The sequence below is a fragment of the Adiantum capillus-veneris genome, chromosome 9 (assembly GCF_014529385.1).
Source record: "Adiantum capillus-veneris isolate H3 chromosome 9, ASM1452938v2, whole genome shotgun sequence".
NCBI classification, from domain to species: Eukaryota; Viridiplantae; Streptophyta; class Polypodiopsida; order Polypodiales; family Pteridaceae; genus Adiantum; species Adiantum capillus-veneris.
Window position 1 is genome coordinate 34,275,091 of NC_140939.1, and position 20,991 is coordinate 34,296,081.

Below are 20,991 nucleotides of genomic sequence, written 5' to 3' on the forward strand. Positions count from 1 at the left end.
CACAGTGGGTCAGGAGGTTAGCACCCACTTTTATATATGGCGAGGAGACGGTGGAGTATGCAGATGCATACACCTATCTTGGGGTAGTCTTTATTGGACCGGTGTTTTCATTGAGGAGAGCAGCAAAAACTAGATTGATGAGAGCTTATGCAACCCTGGGAGGGCTGGAGAAGATGTGTTCGCAGGTTCAGTTTTAGGAACCTCGAACAAAGGTGTGGCTTTTTGACACTCTAGTGGCTTCAACTATGCTTTATGGGGTTCAGATTTGGGGACCCTCGCTGGACCACCATGAAAGATCTGGTAGCACTGATAGATAGAGATGTATGGAGAGGCCTCTAGTCTGTATGATCTCTCGGATGATTCAGGCTAAGGCCTCAATGCCACATGAGATTATTCGAGCCGAGCTAGCTGGCCCCCCCTCTCGTGGTTGAGGCCCTTACTAGATCAGTATCCTTCATGCATAATTCATGGGACCTTCCCAGAGATAGATATGCTTAGCTAGCCCTTCAACCATCTCAACAGCTAGCGCTACAGGGGGACATAGCATGCTGGTATGGGCAGATGACATCATAGTTTCAGTCACATGGGTTCAGCATGGATAGACTGCCTCCATTCCAGTACTCCTTGGATGCACCCTCCGTATCTCTCACACAGACAGGATCACCTAAATAAAGAAGGACAAGCGCGCACACAGGCTCGTTTGCGTACCAATTGATAACGTGGCAGAGCAGTACGGATTTCCGCAATTTGCACTGACCTACTGACGTGGCAGATTTCCCCAAAAGCTTTTTATGTAACTGCTTTTGAATGGCCAAGGGCCTTTAAATATGGACTGTGGGCTCTCACTCTAGCATTCTACCGCGGGCAGATGCAAAGCAAGAGCCATACAGTGTACCTTGTTCAAGCAATATAAAAAAACACCGAAAGGGGCGCCACGGTTTGGGGACAGTACTCTCTGGGGTGGAATTCCGCCACTCTGTGTCGCGTGTGCTCTCTCTCTCTCTCTCTTTCAGTTCAGTTGTTATTGAAGTGCTAAAAGTCTGTTGAGTCTATTCTTTTCCATTGGCCGTCCCATGAGAAATAAAATGCTTGCATTTTGAAGGCATTAATTGGATCTCCAATATCCATAAATGGAATCGCTTTCCACACTTTCTAACACATCGTATATTCATGTTTCGATGAATATTAATCTCTATCTCTTCTTATTCATGTATCTCCACTACCTCACATCCTTCACAAAGACCCCCTACTCTGATAACGCAAGCCTTTTCTTCTTGCATTTGTCTCTCTTGGGTCTTCCCTATAACTTCCTAGAAAATGTTGTCATCGGTTTGTATTGATAATCAATTCAATACCTATTCCATTCGGTTGGGGTCAACATCACCCCGTTTATTTGGAATTTGCTTCTATTCCTTTATTTGCGTTTCTTACTTTGCCGCTTTGAGCTCCCCTTGGAGTGAATCTCTTCTTCTTCTTCTTGCATTTGTTGGATGAGACCAAACAGATACCTGTCCCATGCCAAAGGCCTCTTTGTCCCTGGGTCCACTCTATATGGTGTCTAACAAGGCTACTTCTTCAGCTTCACATGTCCCTTGAGGGGAAGCCCCTGCCATCCAAGGGCAAGGGGTTACATTACCCTTGCTTCCTTGCAGGTGCTGCGCTTGCTTCTGTCAACGAGCAGTGTATGGTGAGATCTGCCATTTGTAAACAACCCCTTTGCTTCTCTGTGTTAGCAAGCCCTGCGCTTAAGCAGGGCTTGCTTAGGAACAAAATAAGCATTCCTTGTAATCAAACCCCTATGGAATTCACCCCACACAAAGATGCTCGCTGATGATGGGCTGCAGCTTACAGAAAGGTATTATAATGCACCATTAATGTCTTCACTAGGCCAAATGACCTATGAGACCAATGAGTCACAACCAAATGATGCAATTGCTGGGCAAAAAAACTATACTAAAACACTGAAATGGGAAAAACTGTGTCATAGACCGCTATACAATAAAATAAGAGATATCTCACAAGCACAATAAACAGTTTCACTCTATGGGAGATCCTTTTCAAAGCAAGCTTGAAGTCTCACAAATACAAAAACAATATATCAGTGTCTATATGCTCTCTTTGCTTAAAGTCTTACACTTTAAGACACTAGATTTAAAGAATAAGCTGCTCTTTTTCTGTTAAAACGAAAAAGGCATGTATGGTAAGACAACCAATACTCTATGGAGGATTCCTCTCCAACCGAACTTGCAATCATGGTAAGAAAAATCTCATCAATATCCAAAATTCTCACAATTCTGGCCAAAACACCACACAAAACTCATTTGAATTACATTTCTCTTCCCAATCAGAAGCTCTCGCCTGTTCATGATCTATTCTCTGCACAAAAGCTGTCCTGTTATTTTCTGAAAGAAAGGTGTTGAGTAAACCTAGGAAACTGAAGTCGGCCAGAACCACTTCACTGGGTGCCAATCAACCTTAACCAAGTGCCCACTCCTAGATCCAAAAAGTGGCAAGACCAAGAATCCAATGACTGCGTCACTGCCTTTCTGAATTAAAGCACAATTCATTCCGCTAGCCAAGTAGCTCTCATTGTCACCTGATATGACTTACTCTGTCAATTTCCATGGTGCAAGGAGAGGAAACCTGCAAAATATGTGCCTTTGGCTGATTAACTCTGAAAGTTCACTCAATTGGAAAAAAAGCCTCCCAATTCTGCTTTCCTCCCCATTTACATGAAGACACCTAATCTCTCCAAACCATCCTCCGACAAATTGCAAGTGCCCTTCTAAAATCTCAAGATCCACGAATCCTGGCGATGCCAGCCATGCATCTTGTCCCCTGGCATCTGGCCTTTGAGATCCTGACCAGAGGTTTGTACATCAGAGGTGGTCTTGCAAACTTCGTAACAATACCAGGGCTCCTAAGTAAATCAATGCCCACAACGCAAACACCTGAGGAAGCAGGCATGGGAAGGCATGAGCAGCGTGTAAAGATCCATCCACCTTTTTCAGTCACCATACGTTCTTGGAGTGCAATCTGTGGTGTTTCTCTGAAACATATTTGGGCCTATGCAAATGAAAGAAATCACATCTCTTCATACCTAAGATCATCCACAGGACCTTGAATTTGAACTTAAAATTTCCCTTAGAAATCTTGACAAAGAACTGAGGAGTCATTGTTATCTTTTCACAACAAAAAAAGTATGAACAACTTGCACATATTATCCCACAATTCTCTTCTGATAAGACATCCATGTATGTAAAAGGTGAATCTGCCCAAGAAACAATAAAAAATGCTGAGCCTTACATTGTCTAGAATCTTTTCCAAAGATGTCCTCTTGTCCTTGTGTGGTGGCAGGACCCTTCTTTTCTTCCAATCAAGATCTGCAAAAAGACACTTGTTTTGAGGGCACGTCTATGATGAAAAGAGAAAATATTTAATCCAAAATATGCTAAACCGTTACATCTACAAGAACTCACGCATTAATCTAAAAGAAGAGCATATTTTCAGTATATCAGGCAAACATTTGAAGATTCTCATCATCTCCTGACAGACTGTAGGCCCAAGGAGAATCCTACTTAATCAAAAAATGTTTTAAATACATGCCTCTTCAAGCATGTGCACCAATTTGAAAGTGAAAGGCTAAATCTTCTCTCTGGTTCGAATAGCAGATGCTCATCCCTCGTTTCTAAAGGCCAAAAAATCTGTGCTTCAATCTAGAAGCAAACCTTTGCTTGCCAAATTTTGTTTGTCAGAAAGCTTTTTATGAGGATTCACCACTGTTTGAGGCTTTTAAAAGGTTAAGATTTCATCTGCCCTTATATGTTGGGTCCAACTGCCCACGTAAAGCCTCCATTATTACAATCCTCTACGGAAGCAATCATCCCAGAAAACAATTTCTGCTGTTTGTTGAACAGTACACCTTCCACCCTTGTGCATAAGCTTACACTTTTTCTACTACTAACAAAAACAAATAGAAACGTTTGACTTGCTCTTGGCATACACGCTTTTGGAGGTTAAGATCTGATTTTAGCTAATGAAAATGGTGATGAATAAGCATAGGTTGATAAAATGTGATATTATAAAGAATCGGATCAAGGAAAGAAAACTTCAAAGATTCTTGGCCCACAGTTTGATGATGAAAGAGAACGTTCTAAGCATGTTAAGATACAGTCAGTTAAAGATGTTTGTAAGTAAAGAGCAACTTCTTACTCTTATGAGGTAAATCTTCAGTCTCACTGTAATAAACAGGCTCTAATGGATTAGAGATAATCGATCTATTGAAACCAAACTGCCTTTTACCAATATCAATGTCAAAGAGATCAAGACCTTGTCCAAACATTGTTCTCCTTCGACTGACATGTTACATTGCCCACTTTTTTGGCAGTCAGAGAAGAAACTCCTTGAACAAGAAAATTACAACAGAACCTAATGCTTACACATGCGTCCTTTTAGCGGGATGAAAACTGGCATCATCTATGTAACAATGCAATCTACAGGTTCGAAGAGGCCTCTTGCATATAGAACCTGGTTTGCTACCACAGATATCACTTGTGTCCAATAAATCTGTGACCCTGTTGGAAAATGGAAGCTGGAAAACAAAAAACCATGGGAGGAGTTATCTTTTGACCAAAAAGAAAGTAATAACAAAGAACCGATGCCTGACTTACTGGGTCCCCAGCTGGCATCAAGCAAATTCCAGAAGGCAACTTGTATTTTGGTTCAAGGGGGTCAACAACTCTTTGTGTTTCTAAAGTTCTATACTTAACTGGTGGATTTTTTGGAAGCCAAGTTTCAGGGAGCATCTTATCACCCACCTATACAATAAAAGTGGCTGTATTTAGATGAAAATATTTCTGCAATGTATAGTAACAAACATTGTTAAGGGGCATGACACAATTAGCTTCATATTTCTTGCACTCCTACAGTGATGATAGACACTTGTACACACGTGTATATAGGTGTATTGTGTGTTTGTGCGCGCACGTGAGAGAAATGAAATGAAATGAAATGTTATATTAACGTCTTCAAAAGGCCAAAATGACCTACGAGACCAATTTGTTACAAAACAGTGAATCTGATACCATGTCTGGGTACAAAAGAAAGTAGAACAAAAATACTACTGCTACAAGCTGGGACTATGTGAATGTGACAGTTGATACAATAGGCACCCAGTAAACTGGATGTAACAATGTGTGAAACAATGACAGAATTGTGGGGGGTGGGGGGGGAATGGTGAGGATCCATCCTCATCAGCACTCTGGGTGTAGAGAGAGTATAGCTCAAATCCTCTGCCGTAGTCTCCGTCGATGTAGAGAGAGTGTAGCTCCTCTCCTCAGTCGTGGTCGTATGAATCTCAGTAGCTCCAATGCTCGGTCGATAAGAGTACTAGTAATGGTCGAGTGAGTGTGGGCCGAGCTCTGCGGTGGTGGCTGCTTCTCTGGCTGTCCCATATCTAGTGAAAAGAAATATGTAATCTGTCTCTGGGACTGTCTCTCTCTAGCTCTTCCCAATAAAGTGTCTCTATGTTTGTGTAACTCAAGTAGATATAGTCCAAGACATCTCTGATCCTCATAACTCATGACCCTAGAGAAAGGACCGAAACCCTCTTGGAATAGGCAGTGCAAACGGCCACGTATCTCATAGTACACTGTGCAATGACATATGTAATGTAACTCTATCTCTGGCTCTATCTGGCATAAGCGGCATAACCTACTGTCTACTGGTATCCCTCTGAATCTACCAATCTCAATCTTGAGCTGATGTGAGGATGTGCATATCTCACCAATGACACAACGCAGACCATGAGAGACATGTGTGTCCATGTAGCTGGGTCAAATCACAAACCCATCTCCTGTGAGGTAGAGAAGATGCTCTCTGTAGAAAGCCATCTTCGTGCCCAACTCCTGAGGCGGATCTATCCATGTACTCCTAGTGTCCAACTGGATCAGGTCCTGACGAATGAGTCTAGTAATCTCCACCTGTGTAAGAGACAGTGATGGTGCTTGAAGAGAGTACCGGAAAGGGGGCAGCCTGTCCATGGTGGAGCCATGCGTCTGAAACCATGATGTCATCTGTGCGTACCAGCATGAATTGTCCCCCTGTATCGCTAATTGTCTGGAAGACTCAAGGGCCAGTCTAGCATATCTGTCTCTAGTAGTATCTCGTAGGCTATGCACAAAGGAGACTGATCAGGTAAGCGCCTCAATCTCCATAGGGGGGAGCTAGCTCTGCTCAAATGATAGCGTGAGGTATGGAGGCCTTGGCTCTAATCAATCGAGAGATCATAGATACCAAGGGCCTCTCCATACGTCTCCAGCCATCCTAGCCTACAGAAGGTCCCCTTACCTGAACCCCATACATCATAGCTGAGGCAACTAAAAATTGTGCCTCTTGCCATGCGTGGTACCAATTAATGGAATCACGGGCAAGATACATGGCTGTCGTCAGAACCTTGCTATTGCTTGTCTTCTTAGTTGTCGCAAAATAAGCATTAAATTGATACAACCAAGAATGAATAATAGTAGCATCCATCTTACCATCATACTTACTGAAAGTCAACTTCTCTGTGACGGGGTTGTTGGAGTCCGAACCTCGGCTTGCGTCACTTGATGAACTACCAACCTCTTTGGCCGGCTAGGACTTCGAGGTGAGGACCTGTCGGACCAACTCTTGCATGCGTAGTTCTCTCTATGCCTCCTTTCTTTGTGCTTTTCTTTCTTTTCGTTCCTCGGCCGCCAAGCGCGCTTCGCGGTCCACGGTTTCCTGTCTGTTTTGACGTTCATGCTCCACAGCAACGCGATTCGCTTCTTGTTGTCGTGCCATCATGTCCATCATTGTCACGTGACACATCCAACCCTATGTGTCCGTGGACAAGCTACAGTATGACTAGGGTTCAATTCAGTCAAGTCAATCTAAAATAGGAAGTGATCTGGCACTTTTGTGAGTCTGTTTGCAGACCGTGCATGTCCAGACACTTAGATTAGATGCATATCCTCTGGTTACACACAGCATGATCATCAAATTTCCATCAAAACCCATCAGGAGCATTTTTACAGTGCATAGAACTATTTTCTCTATTTTTAACATTTTTCACTTATTATTTTTAAGTGACTTTTGTTGGAAAGTAGGTAGGACAAATTAAGTAAGTTTGTATATAAGCAAACCTAGACTAGCACTAATTGGAAGAAGAGGCAGCAGGAGCTCCATTGCTCAACAAGCAACTTCTCAGCAAGAACCTCCATTGGTGGCGTTTTTTCTCCAAACAAGGACTCAAATCCCCTAGCGTTTTCATCAAGCATCCTCGCTAGGCATCCTCAGCCCCTAGCGTTTTTCATCGTAGCTTCATCACCAGACAGTCCCAGCCCTAGCGTTTTTTCTCCAAGGAACTATCGCCATAGACCATCCCCCTTGCTGGCGTTTTCAACATATCAGAATTACCCACAACCCTTGCGTTTTCAGCAAAACATAACAGCAAATTTTTAGCCATTAACACTAGTTCTGTAGTTGGACACTTAAGTGTCCCGAGACAATAAAGTATCCTGTTTTTCTACCAAGTTTTGGCAATTTATTTGTCAAGCTAAAAAGAAGTTTTTTACACCTTACTTCTACCATACATTGGTTATAAGGAAAAGAAAACACTGGATTTTTATCCATATCAAAATACAATCCGTATCGAGAGAATTCTCGCAAGTTCTAAGACATAGATTTTAGTAAAATTTCAAGCTGTTTTGCCCAAAAAATCATAAAATTATTATATCTTTTTATAGGATGACCTTTTTAATGTTTATAAAGTCCAAGTGTTAGCACTTAGTGTTACAAAACAATGGAATGCATTATGCACTTCAAAGATAAGTTTGCAAGTCACGTACAAGTTATAGACATAATTTCATACTTGAGCACGTGTTGAATAAGAGCATAATTTTGGTCTTCCAAAGGTCCCCTCATGAAATTGGTACTATTCTAGTGCAATTTGACAACTACAAATGACTTTCAATGTTTAAACCAAGAGACTACATATTTTTTGGACTCCCTAGCTCAATTAAATCTCGTTGCTTGAACTCTATCTTGAAATTTTTATCATGCAAAAACTCTTGAAAATCTTGAGTTCTCCATAATAACATTGAAACCAAGGTTTTAGACACCCCAATTGTGTATGTACCATTTACTTTGATACATTTAGTTGATCTACATGGAAAGTTTGATATTATTTGAGGTTTTGAATGCTAATGTGTCAAGAATGAAAATATGAAAGTTTTCTCTTATGCAGTTTTGAATATTTAAAATGATCCAATAATTGTTGCATACCAAAGCCCTTCTATTGCCACCTTGACTGCTCAATGGAAATGGAAAGCAATGTATTACTTTCTCAAACTCACAAATACATCAAAAACATATTTTTCTTTGTATACAACGATATGCTTGAAATGACCATATCAAACACATGGAACTTTCCATTATTTTATATACTCCAAAGTCATTTTTTTTGCACATGAAACTCTCAATTATCTATAGCAAAATTGCAGAAGAGTCACCTAAAATTTTCTACAAGGTCGCTTCATTTTTTTTTGAGCTAATAAAGGCGATTTCTTCAAAGCGTCAATCGCAGTCTTACGAGGGTCAACTTGATGAGTATAGTTCTTGATCATGATAGATTCTAAAATGCAAGGTTATATTTTTAAAAGACCCTCTAGCTAACATATTTAAGCATATCAAGAGGGTTTTCTTAAATAAACCGCTTAATGTAAGTAGCATCTAATTCAAATTTGTTAAAAAAGGACACTTAAAGTGTCCTGTTTTGATACCAAACCAATGTTAAGAACCTGCCCACAGTAGCCTTTTTGGTGTCAGATCATTTCAACCATTAGCGCTTTTTAGGACAGTAGTCATTCAACCTCAGATTTCAGCAATAGCGTTTTTTGGGACAGCAGATAAAGAGTAGCAGATTTCAGCCATAGCGTCGGTCTCGTCATCCCCGTTGTCGACATCAACCTAGCCTAGACTTGCATCAATCACATGCATTCAGTTTGTACCAGTTTGTGCAATCAATAGTAAACCACTCTCGCCGACGAGAGTGGGGTCTTCGGAGGAGGGTTTTACAACATCTCTGGTGTCGTATTCTCTTCTCTCTCTATCTCTCAGTCTCATACACTCTCATGCATAGTGTCCATTCACTTGTTTGTGATCATTGCACTCTCTCAGTAAGAACGGAAGGCTCTCCCTTCCATAAGAACTAAAGGAACCTTGAGCACAGTTCGGAGCACTCATCTTGAGCAAAGTTCAAACATTCATTCCGTTGCACCTTACATTGGTATCAAAGCTTTGGCAGTATTCTGTATCACTCAAAAAAAGAACCACAAGAACCTCAGAATTTTTTTTGCTTGTTGCAGTCGCACGAACCCAGGTTCACTTGGGCATATCGATTCCTAATCGTGTTTGTGAAGAGTGACAAGAATCCCAGGAAAGAAGGGCTTGTCCAGCCTCCCCTTGTGCCTCTTTTCACTCATTGAGAGCGGACCGTGCACTTAGCGGCCGGCCAATTGACGCAAGGTGGGAAAAAGCAACCTTGGTGTGAGCGCAAGGCCGCCAAGGGATGCACCCGCGGAAAAGAGCAGATCTCGGGTGAAGAGAAGATCCTTCTCTAACACAAATTGAAGCTAAAGAAGAACCTCAAGAACCTCAAGACCCGCAAGAACCTCAAGAACTCAAGAACCCCAAGAACCAAGACCCCCAAGAACCAAAGTTCCTCGTGAACTTAAGAACCCAAGACCACAAGAATCCACAAGAACACAAGACTTCAGTGAATGGTCATCACTTGAAGCGGAATGGATACTTCGCACGGAGGTGGTGAGCATGGGAGTGGCGAAGAAGAGTTTTCCCCACCAGGAGGTTTTTCCGACCCTCTCCCTTCCCCATCTACGACAAGGATTGCACTAACTCCTATGGAGGCTTTCGACAAGATGATGATGGACAGAAAGTTAGAAACGGACGAAATAATGGCAGCCGTAGAGCGTAAGTATCAAGACAGAATGGCAGCCATAGCGCGTGAGCGCGACAAAAGACAAGCAGCATTTGATCGCGAGAACAAAGCAAGACAAGAGAAGGGCAACCAACACACGAAAGAGTTGTGGCGACTTTTTTCTATTGTGCAGGCGCAGTTTGCACAGAATCAGGAAAAGGAGACTCTCTCAGTCTCTTCTTCTCCAAATCACGACACACATGATTTGGTTGATAATGACAAGCATGATGAATTGCATGATAATGATAAGCATGATGATTTGCATGATCAAGATGTGATTTCTCACAAGCATGATGATTTGTAGGATCACGATGTGATTGTTCACAAGGATGATGGTTTAGTTGATACTTTTTCTAGTGAAGCTAACCTCATTGCAGATTCAATCAATCACGAAGAACCAATCTTGGCTTTCGAATCGAGGTCCACAGAACCCCCACAAGAAGATTCGATCGATCACGAAAAACCGGTCTTGACTCTCCAGTCGAGGTCCAAAGAACCCCCACAGGAAGTATTATGTGTTCGAGTGATTAGTCAGCACGCATTGTTCGAGTGTTTCATTCGTGATCGTTTCCTGTATTTTAGTCAACGTCTTTATGTGATCTCTTTTCATAGGCATGGCATATTGTTCGATGAGCACGATTCACTCATGAATGAGCACGGATGTATGCGGATGATTCATGAAAAGATAAAATGTTTGCATTCAAGGAATTTACATTCCATGTCTCTTCCTTAACATGACACAGTCGTAGCAAGAGCACAAGAAAGATTGAGCATCAAGCATAGGCATTTCCATTGTGTTTTGCCACATTTGATTGATTTTGATCAAAACGTCAAGATTCGATCTCATTGTTTGCGTGTGTTTGATGAACGGTTGGCACTCCGTCTCTATGTTCATCTACATTGCATGCACAGTTTTTTCGAAGGAATAGTATTTTTCCAATCACTTTACATGGAATGGGTATGTTCATGTTTTTGTGTTGGAAGTGGTTTCAGGAATTTTCAACCTCGAAGATTCTTGAAGAAGATAGACACATGACTATAGACGAATTTGAAGCATTGAAGGAGCCACAGATAACTTTGTGTCGCTTTTGGCGCAGCCCAAAGAAGAAGACTTTGCAGACCTTTATGAAGTTCAAGTATCGCATAACCCACGCATCAGAGTGGGCCGGCGACGAGTCCTTTCCAGGATTCCAGATCCTCTTGGCGATCTCCCTAGATGCCATACAGTTCGGTACCAGTACCTCACTTTGAAAAGGAGGGGATGTTACGTGACACATCCAACCCTATGAGTCCGTGGACAAGCTACAACATGACCAGGGTTCAATTCAGTCAAGTCAGTCTAGAATAGGAAGTGATCTGGCACTTTTGTGAGTCTGTTCGAAGACCGTGCATGTCCAAACACTTAGATTAGATGCATATCCTCTGGTTGCACACAACATGATCATCAGATTTCCATCAAAACCCATTAGGAGCATTTTTTTACAGTCCATAGACCTATTTTCTTTATTTTTGACATTTTTCACTTATTATTTTTAAGTGACTTTTATTGGAAAGTAAGTAGGGCAAATTCAGTAAGTTTGTATATAAGCAAACCTAGACTAGCACTAATTAGCAGAAGAGGCAGCAGGAGCTCTATCGCTCAACAAGCAACTTCTCAGCAAGAACCTCCATTGGTGGCGTTTTTCCTCCAAGCAAGGACTCAGATCCCCTAGCGTTTTCATCAAGCATCCTCGCCAGGCATCCTCAGCCCCTAGCGTTTTTCATCCTAGCTTCATAGCCGGATAGTCCTAGCCCTAGAGTTTTTCCTCCAAGAAACTATCACCATAGACCACCCCCCTTGCTGGCATTTTCAGCATATCAAAATTACCCACAACCCTGGCATTTTCAGCAGAACATAACAACAGATTTTCAGCCATTAAGAACCTGCCCACGTCAGCGTTTTTGGTGTCAGATCATTTCAACCATTAGCGTTTTTGAGGACAGCAGACATTCAGCCTCAGATTTCAGCAATAGCGTCTTTGGGACAGCAGATAAAGAGTAGCAGATTTCAGCCATAGCGTCGGTCTCGTCATCCCCGTCGTCGACATCAACCTAGCTTAGACTTGCATCAGTCACATGCATTCAGTTTGTACCAGTTTGTGCAATCAATAGTAAACCACTCTTGCCGACGAGAGTGGGGTCTTCGGAGGAGGGTTTTACAACATCTCTGGTGCCGTATTCTCCTCTCTCTCTATCTCTCAGTCTCATACACTCTCATGCACAGTGTCCATTCACTTGTTTGTGATCATTGCACTCTCTCATTAAGAACGGAAGGCTCTCCCTTCCATAAGAACTAAAGGAACCTTGAGCAGAGTTCGGAGCACTGATCTTGAGCAATGTTCAAACATTCATTCCGCTGCACCTTACAATCATCGACTTGACCAAAGCCTCCATAGGATTTGGTGCAATCTGTGGCATAGATGGAAAAGGGGAACGGTCAGAAAAACCTCCTGGTGGGGAAAATTTTGCTTCGCCACTGCCACGCTCATCACCTCCATGCGAAGTATCCATTCCGCTTCGGGTAATGACCATACATTGAAGTTCTGGGTTCTTAAGTTCACGAGGAACTTGGATTCTTGTGGGTCTCGGTTCTTGAGTTCTTGAGGTTCTTGAGGGTCTTGAGGTTAATCTTTAGCTTGTAATCTTTGTTAGAGAAGGATCTTCTCTTCACCGGAGCTCTTCTCTTTTCCGCGGGCGCACGCCTTGTTGGCCTTGCGCTCACACCAAGGTTGCTTTTTCCCACCTCACGTCAATTGGCCGGCCGCTAAGTGCAGGGTCTGCTCTCAATGAGTGAAAAGAGAACAAGGGGAGGTTGGACAAGCCCTTCTTTCTTGGGTTTCTTCTCACTCTTCAAAAACACGATTAGGAATCGACACGCCCAAGAGGACATGGGTTACATGCGACCGGAACAAGCAAAAAAAAATTATGTGGTTCTTTTCTTGAGTGATACAAAACACTGCCAAAGCTTTGATACCAATGTAAGGTGCAGCGGAAGTGAATGTTGAACTTTGCTCAAGATGAGTGCTTCGAACTATGCTCAAGGCTTCCTTTTACTTACAGAAGGGAGAGCCTTCGGTTCCTTTAGTGAGAGAGTGCAATGGACACAAACAAAGTGGTGAACACTGTGAATGAAGGTGCTGAGACTGAGAGATAGAGAGAGAAGAATACGACACCAGAATGTTGTCAAACCCTCCTCATAACGCCCCACTCTCTATGGCGAGAGCGGTCTACTATTGATTGCACAAAACTCTACAATGCTTGGACTTGCCGACAATGAGGACGACGACGAGACGGGCTAAAATCTGAAAATGCTAAGGGCTGAAATCTGTGAATCTTTATCTGTTGAATTCTGACTCTATGTCGGTGATGACGACGATGAGATGGCGATGACGCTGAAAACGCAGATACTGAAATCTGCGTTTTTTGAGCTGAATCTGCAAACTACGCTAGATCTGACCGTGCGGCGAGGATCTGCTATGGGAAGGTGAGATCTGCAAGGTTTGGGACTTCTCCTGCGGTGTCTAGCTGCTGAAAACTGAAAACGCTGATGTTCACTGAGGTTCTATCGCGGAGAATTTGCAAATTGCTGAATGGTTATGCTGATGCAAAAACGCTAGGGCTGAATGTTGTCTTGATATGGAAATCTGCTAACGCTAGGGCTGATCTGCTGTTTTGCAACTACGGGGGCTGATCTGCAATGCAAGACGCCAGCGCTGGTCTGTCATGCAAAAATGCTAGGCCTTGCTACTAATGCACAAAACGCTAGGGTCTCTTGTGGGGGTCCTGCTGAGAAGGTGCATGTTAAACACGAAGTTCCTGCTAGCTCTTCTACCAGATTTGCTAGCGCTAGGTTTTCTTATATACTTCACTGGCTAATTTTCCCTACGTAGTTCCCAAAAAAAGGAAAAATAGGTCTATGCATTGTAAAATGCTCCTGATGGGTTTTGACTGTAATCTGATGATCATGTTGTGTGCAACCAGAGGATATGCATCTACTCTTAAGTGTCTGGACATGCACATTATACGAACAGACTCACAAAAGTGCCAGAACACTTCCTAATCTAACTGAACCAATGTAAGGTGCAACGGAAGTGAATGTTGAACTTTGCTCAAGATGAGTGCTCCGAACTGTGCTCAAGGGTTCCTTTTACTTATGGAAGGGAGAGCCTTCCGTTCCTTTAGAGTGAGAATGTAATGGACACAGACAAAGTGGTGAACACTGTGAATGAAGGTGCTGAGCTGCAAAACACGATTAGAGAAAGACATAACTGGCATACCATTTTTCTTGAGACTGCGCCAATCGTCTTTCAACCGTGCTAGGTACTGTGGAGCCATAAACCGCGCCTTGAGCTTGTCTTGAAATTCAACCCAATTGAAGGAAAGGGACGTGTCTTTGTCAGCTTCCTCCAGGTGCGCGGCCAACTGTGCCTCTTGCCATGCGTGGTACCAATTAATGGCATCACCAGCAAGGTACATGGCTACCGTCAAAACCTTGCTATTGCCTGTCTTCTTAGTTGTTGCAAAATAAGCATTAAATTGATACAACCAAGAATGAATAATACTAGCATCCATCTTACCATCATACTTATTGAAAGTCAACTTCTCTGTGACGGGGTTGTTGGAGTCCGAATCTCGGCTTGCGCCACTTGATGAACTACCAACCTCTTTGGCCGGCTCGAACTTCGAGATGAGGATCTGTCGGACCAACTCTTGCATGCGTAGTTCTCTCTGTGCCTCACGCTCATTCTCTAAGGGCACTCGTCTTTCTTCGGCCGCCTCCTTTTTTTGTGCTCTTCTTTCTTTTCGTTCTTCGGCCGCCAAGCGCGCTTCGCAGTCCAAGGCTTCCTGTCTGTTTTGACATTCACACTCCACGGCAACGCGATTCGCTTCTTGTTGTTGTGCCATCATGTCCATCATCAACTTGACCAAAGCCTCCATAGGTTTTGGTGCAATCCGTGGCGTAGATGGGAAAGGGGAAGGGTCAGAAAAACCTCTTGGTCGGGAAAATTCTTCTTCGCCACCGCCATGCTCATCACCTCCATGCGAAGTATCCATTCCGCTTCGGGTAATGACCATACACTGAAGTCGTGGGTTCTTATGTTCACGAGGAACTTGGGTTCTTGTGGGTCTTGGTTCTTGAGTTCTTGAGGTTCTTGAGGTTCATCTTTAGCTTGTAATCTGTGTTAGAGAAGGATCTTCTCTTCACCGGAGCTCCTCTCTTTTCCGCGGGAGCACCCCTTGGCGACCTTGTGCTCACACCAAGGTTGCTTTTTCCCACCTCACGTCGATTGGCCGGCCGCTAAGTGCATGGTCCGCTCTCAATGAGCGAAAAGAGAACAAGGGGAGGTTGGACAAGCCCTTCTTTCTTGGGTTTCCTTGTCACTCTTCAAAAACACAATTAGGAATCGACATGCCCAAGAGGACTTGGGTTACGTGCGACCAGAACAAGCAAAAAAGAATTATGTGATTCTTTTCTTAAGTGATAGAGAACACTGCAAAGCTATGATACCAATGTAAGGTGCAGCAGAAGTGAATGTTGAACTTTGCTCAAGATGAGTGCTCCGCACTGTGCTCAAGGGTTCCTTTTACTTACGGAAAGGAGAGCCTTCCGTTCCTTTAGTGACAGAGTGCAATGGACACAAACAATGAGATGAACATTGTGAATGAAGGTGCGAAGATTGAGAGATAGAGAGAGAAGAATATGACACTTGAATGTTGTCAAACCTCCTCATAAGGCCCCACTCTCTATGGCGAGAGCGGTCTACTATTGATTGCACAAAACACTACAATGCTTGGACTTGTCGACAATGTCAACGACGATTAGAACGACGATGAGACGGACTGAAATCTAAAAATGCTAACGGCTGAAATCTACAAATCTTTATCTGTTGAATTCTGACTCTATGTCGGTGACGACGGTGATAACGATGATGCAATGGCGACGCGCTGAAAACGCAGATGCTGAAATCTGCGATTTCCGGGCTGAATTTGCAAACTACGCTGGATCTGACCGTGCGGCGAGGATCTGCTGCGGGAAGGTGAGATATGCGAGGTTTGGGACTTCTCTTGCGGTATTTAGCTGTTGAAAACTGAGAATGCTGATGCTCATTGAGGTTCTGTCACGGAGAATCTGCAAAACGCTGAATCGTTATGCTGATGCAAAAATGCTAGGGCTGAATGTTGTCTTGCTTTGGAAATCTGCTAACGCTAGGGCTGATCTGCTGTTTTGCAACTGCGGGGGCTGATATGCTATGCAAGACGCCAAGGCTGGTCTGTCATGCAAAAATGCTAGGCCTTGCTGCTAATGCAGAAAACGCTAGGGTCTCTTGTGGGGGTCCTGCTGAGTAGGTGCCTGTTGAACGCGAAGTTCCTGCTGCCTCTTTTGTCAGATTTGCTAGCGCTAGGTTTTCTTATATACTTCCCTTGCTAATTTGCCCTACCTAGTTCCCAACAAAAGTCACTTAAAAACAATAAGTGAAAAATGTCAAAAATAGGAAAAATAGGTCTATGCACTGTAAAATGCTCCTGATTGGTTCTGACTGTAATCTGATGATCATGGTGTCTGCAACCAGAGGATATGCATATACTCTAAGTGTTTGGACATGCACGGTTTGCGAACAGACTCACAAAAGTGCCAGAACACTTCCTAATCTAGCTGAACCAATGTAAGGTGCAGTAGAAGTGAATCGCTCAAGATGAGTGCTCCGAACTGTGCTCAAGGGTTTCTTTTACTTATGGAAGGGAGAGCCTTCCGTTCCTTTAGTGAAGAGTGCAATGGACACAAAAAAAGTGGTGAACACTGTGAATGAAGGTGCTGAGCTGCAAAACACGATTAGAGAAAGACATAACTGGCATACCATTTTGCTTGAGACTGCGCCAATCGTCTTTCAACCGTACTAGGTACTGTGGGGGCATAAACCGCGCCTTGAGCTTGTCTTGGAAGTCGGCCCAATTGAAGGAAAGGGACGTGTCTTCGTCGGCTTCCTCCAGGTGCGCGGCCAATTGTGCCTCTTGCCATGCGTGGTACCAATTAATGGCATCACCGGCAAGATACATGAATGCCGTCAAAACCTTGCTATTGTCTGTCTTCTTAGTTGTCGCAAAATAAGCATTAAATTGATGCAACCAAGAATGAATAATAGTAGCAACCATCTTACCATCATACTTACCGAAAGTCAACTTCTCTGTGACGGGGTTGTTGGAGTCCGAATCTCGGCTTGCGCCACTTGATGAACTAGCAACCTCTTTGGTCAGCTCGAACTTCGAGGTGAGGACCTGTCGGACCAACTCTTGCATGCGTAGTTCTCTGTATACCTCATGCTCGGCCTCCAACGCCGTTGGTCTTTCTTCGGCCGCCTCCTTTCTTTGTGCTTTTCTTTCTTTTCGTTCTTCGGCTGCCAAGCGCACTTTGCGGTCCAAGGTTTCCTGTCTGTTTTGAAGTTCATGCTCCACGGCAACGCGATCCACTTCTTGTTGTTGTGCCATCATGTCCATCATCGACTTGATCAAAGCCTCCATACGATTTGGTGCAATCCGTGGCGTAGATGGGAAAAGGGGAGTGTTAGGTGCAACGGAATAAAAGTTTGGACTTTGCTGAAGAGAGTGCTCCGAACTGTGCTCAAGGGTTCCATTTACTTACGGAAGGGAGAGCCTTCCGTTCCTTTAGTGAGAGAGTGCAATGGACACAAACAATGTGAGTGGACACAGTGAATGGAAGTGCATGAGACTGAGAGATAGAGAAGAGAATACGACACCAGAGACGTTGTAAAACCCTCCTCCAAAGGCCCCACTCTCTATGGCGAGAGCGGTCTACTTATGATTGCACAAATTTCTACAATACTTGGACTTGCCGACGATGTCAACGACGATGAGGACGACGACAAGACGCGGGCTGAAATCTGGAAATTCTAATGGTTGAAATCTACAAATCTTTATCTGCTGAACTCTGATTCTATGTCGATGACGATGTCGATGGCGACGATGCGACGACGACGCACTGAAAACGCAGATGCTGAAATCTGCGTTTTCCAGGCTGAAACTGTAAACCTTGCGGAAACTGACCGTGCGCCGACGAGCTGTTGCAAGAAGGTGAGATCTACGAGGTTCGGGGGTTCTTCTACGATGTCTAAAGGCTGAAAACTGAAAACGCTGGTGTTGCTTGAGGTTCCATCGCGGTAATCTGCAAAACGTTGAGGTTGGTCTGCAAATCAAAAACGCTAGGGCTGGACGATGTCGATGGCGACCATGTGACGACGACGCACTGAAAACGCGGATACTGAAATCTGCGTTTTCCGGACTGAAACTGTAAACCTTGCGGAAACTAACCGTGCGGCGAGGAACTGCTGCGGAAGGTGAGGTCTGCGAGGTTCGGGGGTTCTTCTGCGATGTCTAAAGGCTGAAAACTGAAAACGCTGGTGTTGCTTGAGGTTCCATCGCGGTAATCTACAAAACGCAGAGGTTGGTCTACAAATCAAAAACTCTAGGGCTGAATTTTGTGCTTCTGCAAAAACGCTAGGCTTCTGCTGTGTCTTGTTGTCGCCGGGTTGGTCTGCAATGCAAAACGCTGGTGCTGGTCTGCAATGGAGAAAAACGTTGGCTGTCCTTGGCTGAAAACACTAAGTCTCCTGTCGCGGGAGTCTTGTTGAGAAGTTGCCTGTTGAGCAAGGTGCTCCTGCTGCCTCTTCTGCCAATAAGTGCTAGCGCTAGGTTTCTATTTATACAAACTTAGCAAAATTGCCCTACCTACTTTCCAATGAAAGTTGCTTAAAAATAATATGTGAAAAACGTCAAAAATAGGGAAAATAGGCTAAATGCACTGGAAAATTCCCCTGAAGGATTTTGATGGATTCTGATGGGAATGCTTTTGATCATGTTGTGTGCAACCAGAGGATATGCATCTACACTAAGTGTCTGGACATGCACGGTCTGCGAACAGACTCACAAAAGTGCAAGATCAATTCTAAATCTCGATTGACTGAACCCTTGTCATGCTGTAGCTTGTCCACGGACACATAGGGTTGGATGTGTCACGTGGCATCGCCTCCTTTTCAAAGTGAGGTACTGGTACCGAACTGTATGGCGTCGAGGGAGATCGCCAATAGCATCCGGAATCCTGTAAGGGACTCTTCGCCGGCCCACTCTGATGTGTGGGTCGTGCGGTACTTAAACTTCATAAAGGTCTGCAACGCTTGATTCTTTGGGCCGCGCCGAAAGCGACACAAAGTCTTATGTAGCTTCTTCAATGCTTCAACTTTATCTAGAGTCATGCTTCTTTCTTCTTCAAGAATCTCCATGGCTGGAAATTCCTAAAACCATTTCTAACACAAAACCATGAACATACCTATTCCATGTAAAGTGAGTGGAAAAAATCTTGTCTTTTTCAAAGACTGTGCATGCAATGTAGATAAACAAAGAGGCAGAGTGCCAAACCGTTCACCACACGCACGCAAAAAATGAGATCGAATCTTTCTCTTCGGATCTAAAGCAATCAATTGTGGCAATTCACAACGGAAATGCCCATGCTTGGTGCTCATATTGTCATGTGCTCTTTCTACAATTGTGTCATGCCAAGGAAGAGACATGGAATGCGGCTTCCTTACATACTTTTCAGCTTTTCATGAAAAATCCGCATGCATACGTGCTCATTCATGAGTGAAACGTGGTCAACGGTAAGCAACCGTGCAACAAAGACATAAGACTTTCTTTCTAGTAGCCGGCAGCCAAAGGAAAGGCTACCCCCTTCGTACAATATGTCATGCCTAGGAAAAGGGATCACATAAAGACGTTGACTAAAATACAGGAAACGATCACGAATGAAACACTCGAACAATGCATGCTGACGAATCACTCAAACACATAGTACTTCTTGTGAGGGTTCTTTGGACCTAGGCTCGAGAGCCAAAATCGGTTCCTGAGGGGGTTCTTTGGACCTAGGCTCAAGAGCCAAGATCGGTTCTTCGTGATTGATTGAATCTACAACGAGGTTAGCTTCACTAGAGAAAGTATCAACTAACACATCATCCTTGTGAACAATCACATCATCTTCATGCAACTCATCATGCTTGTGAGAAATCACATCTTGATCAAGCAAATCATCATGCTTATCATTGTCATTCAAATCATCATCATGCAAATCATGTGTGTCATGCTTGGGAGAAGAAGAGACTGAAAGTCTCCTTCTTCTGATTCTGTGCAAAGTGCATCTGCACTTGAGAAAAAAGTCGCAACATCTCTTCCATGTGTCGGTCGTTCATTGCCTTTCTTGCTTTCTTCTCACGATCAAATTCAGCTTGTCTTTCTTTGGCTTCCAAGCATGCTTGCTCGCTCTCACACGCTATGGCTACCATTCTTTCTTGGTGTTCGCGCTCCATTTCTGCTTTTCTTTCTGCTCGTCTTGCTTCGCGTTCTAACTTCCTATCTATAAACATCTGCTCCAACTCCTCCATAGGAGTTAGTGCAATCCTTAGCGTAGATGGGGAAGGGGGAGGGTCGGAAAAACCTCCTGGTGGGGAAAATTCTTCTTCGCCTCTCTCATGCTCATCACCTCCAAGCGAAGTATCCATTCCGCTTCCAGTGATGACCATCTGAAGTCGTGGGTTCTTGTGGGTTCTTGTGGTCTTGGGTTCTTAAGTTCACAAGGAACTTGGGGTCTTGTGGATCTTGAGTTCTTAAGTTCACAAGGAACTTGGATTCTTGCAGGTCTTGGGTTCTTGAGGTTCTTGAGGTTCTTCTTTCGCTTGCAATCTGTGTTTGAGAAGGATCTTCTCTTCACCCGAGTTCTGCTCTTTTCCGCGGGCGCACCCCTTGGCAGCCTTGCGCTCACACGAAGGTTGCTTTTTCCCACCTCACGTCGATTGGCCGGCCGCTAAGTGCACGGTCCGCTCTCAATGAGTGAACAGAGGCACAAGGGGAGGCTGGACAAGCCCTTCTTTCTT

The 20,991-nt window shown here is 43.8% G+C and overlaps 1 protein-coding gene across 1 annotated transcript in view; it reads right to left on the bottom strand.

Moving 5' to 3' along the window:
- The window catches only part of LOC147450319 (uncharacterized), a 93,539-nt gene that overhangs the window by 54,407 nt on the left and 18,141 nt on the right, over positions 1-20,991 (bottom strand). The window contains exons 3-6 of the mRNA XM_086519579.1: positions 4,671-4,817; positions 4,440-4,591; positions 4,213-4,355; positions 3,307-3,383 (exon numbers count right to left, since the gene is read on the bottom strand). Coding sequence (XP_086375705.1) covers positions 3,307-3,383; positions 4,213-4,355; positions 4,440-4,591; positions 4,671-4,817 — 519 coding nt within the window. The remainder of the gene's footprint in view (positions 1-3,306; positions 3,384-4,212; positions 4,356-4,439; positions 4,592-4,670; positions 4,818-20,991) is intronic.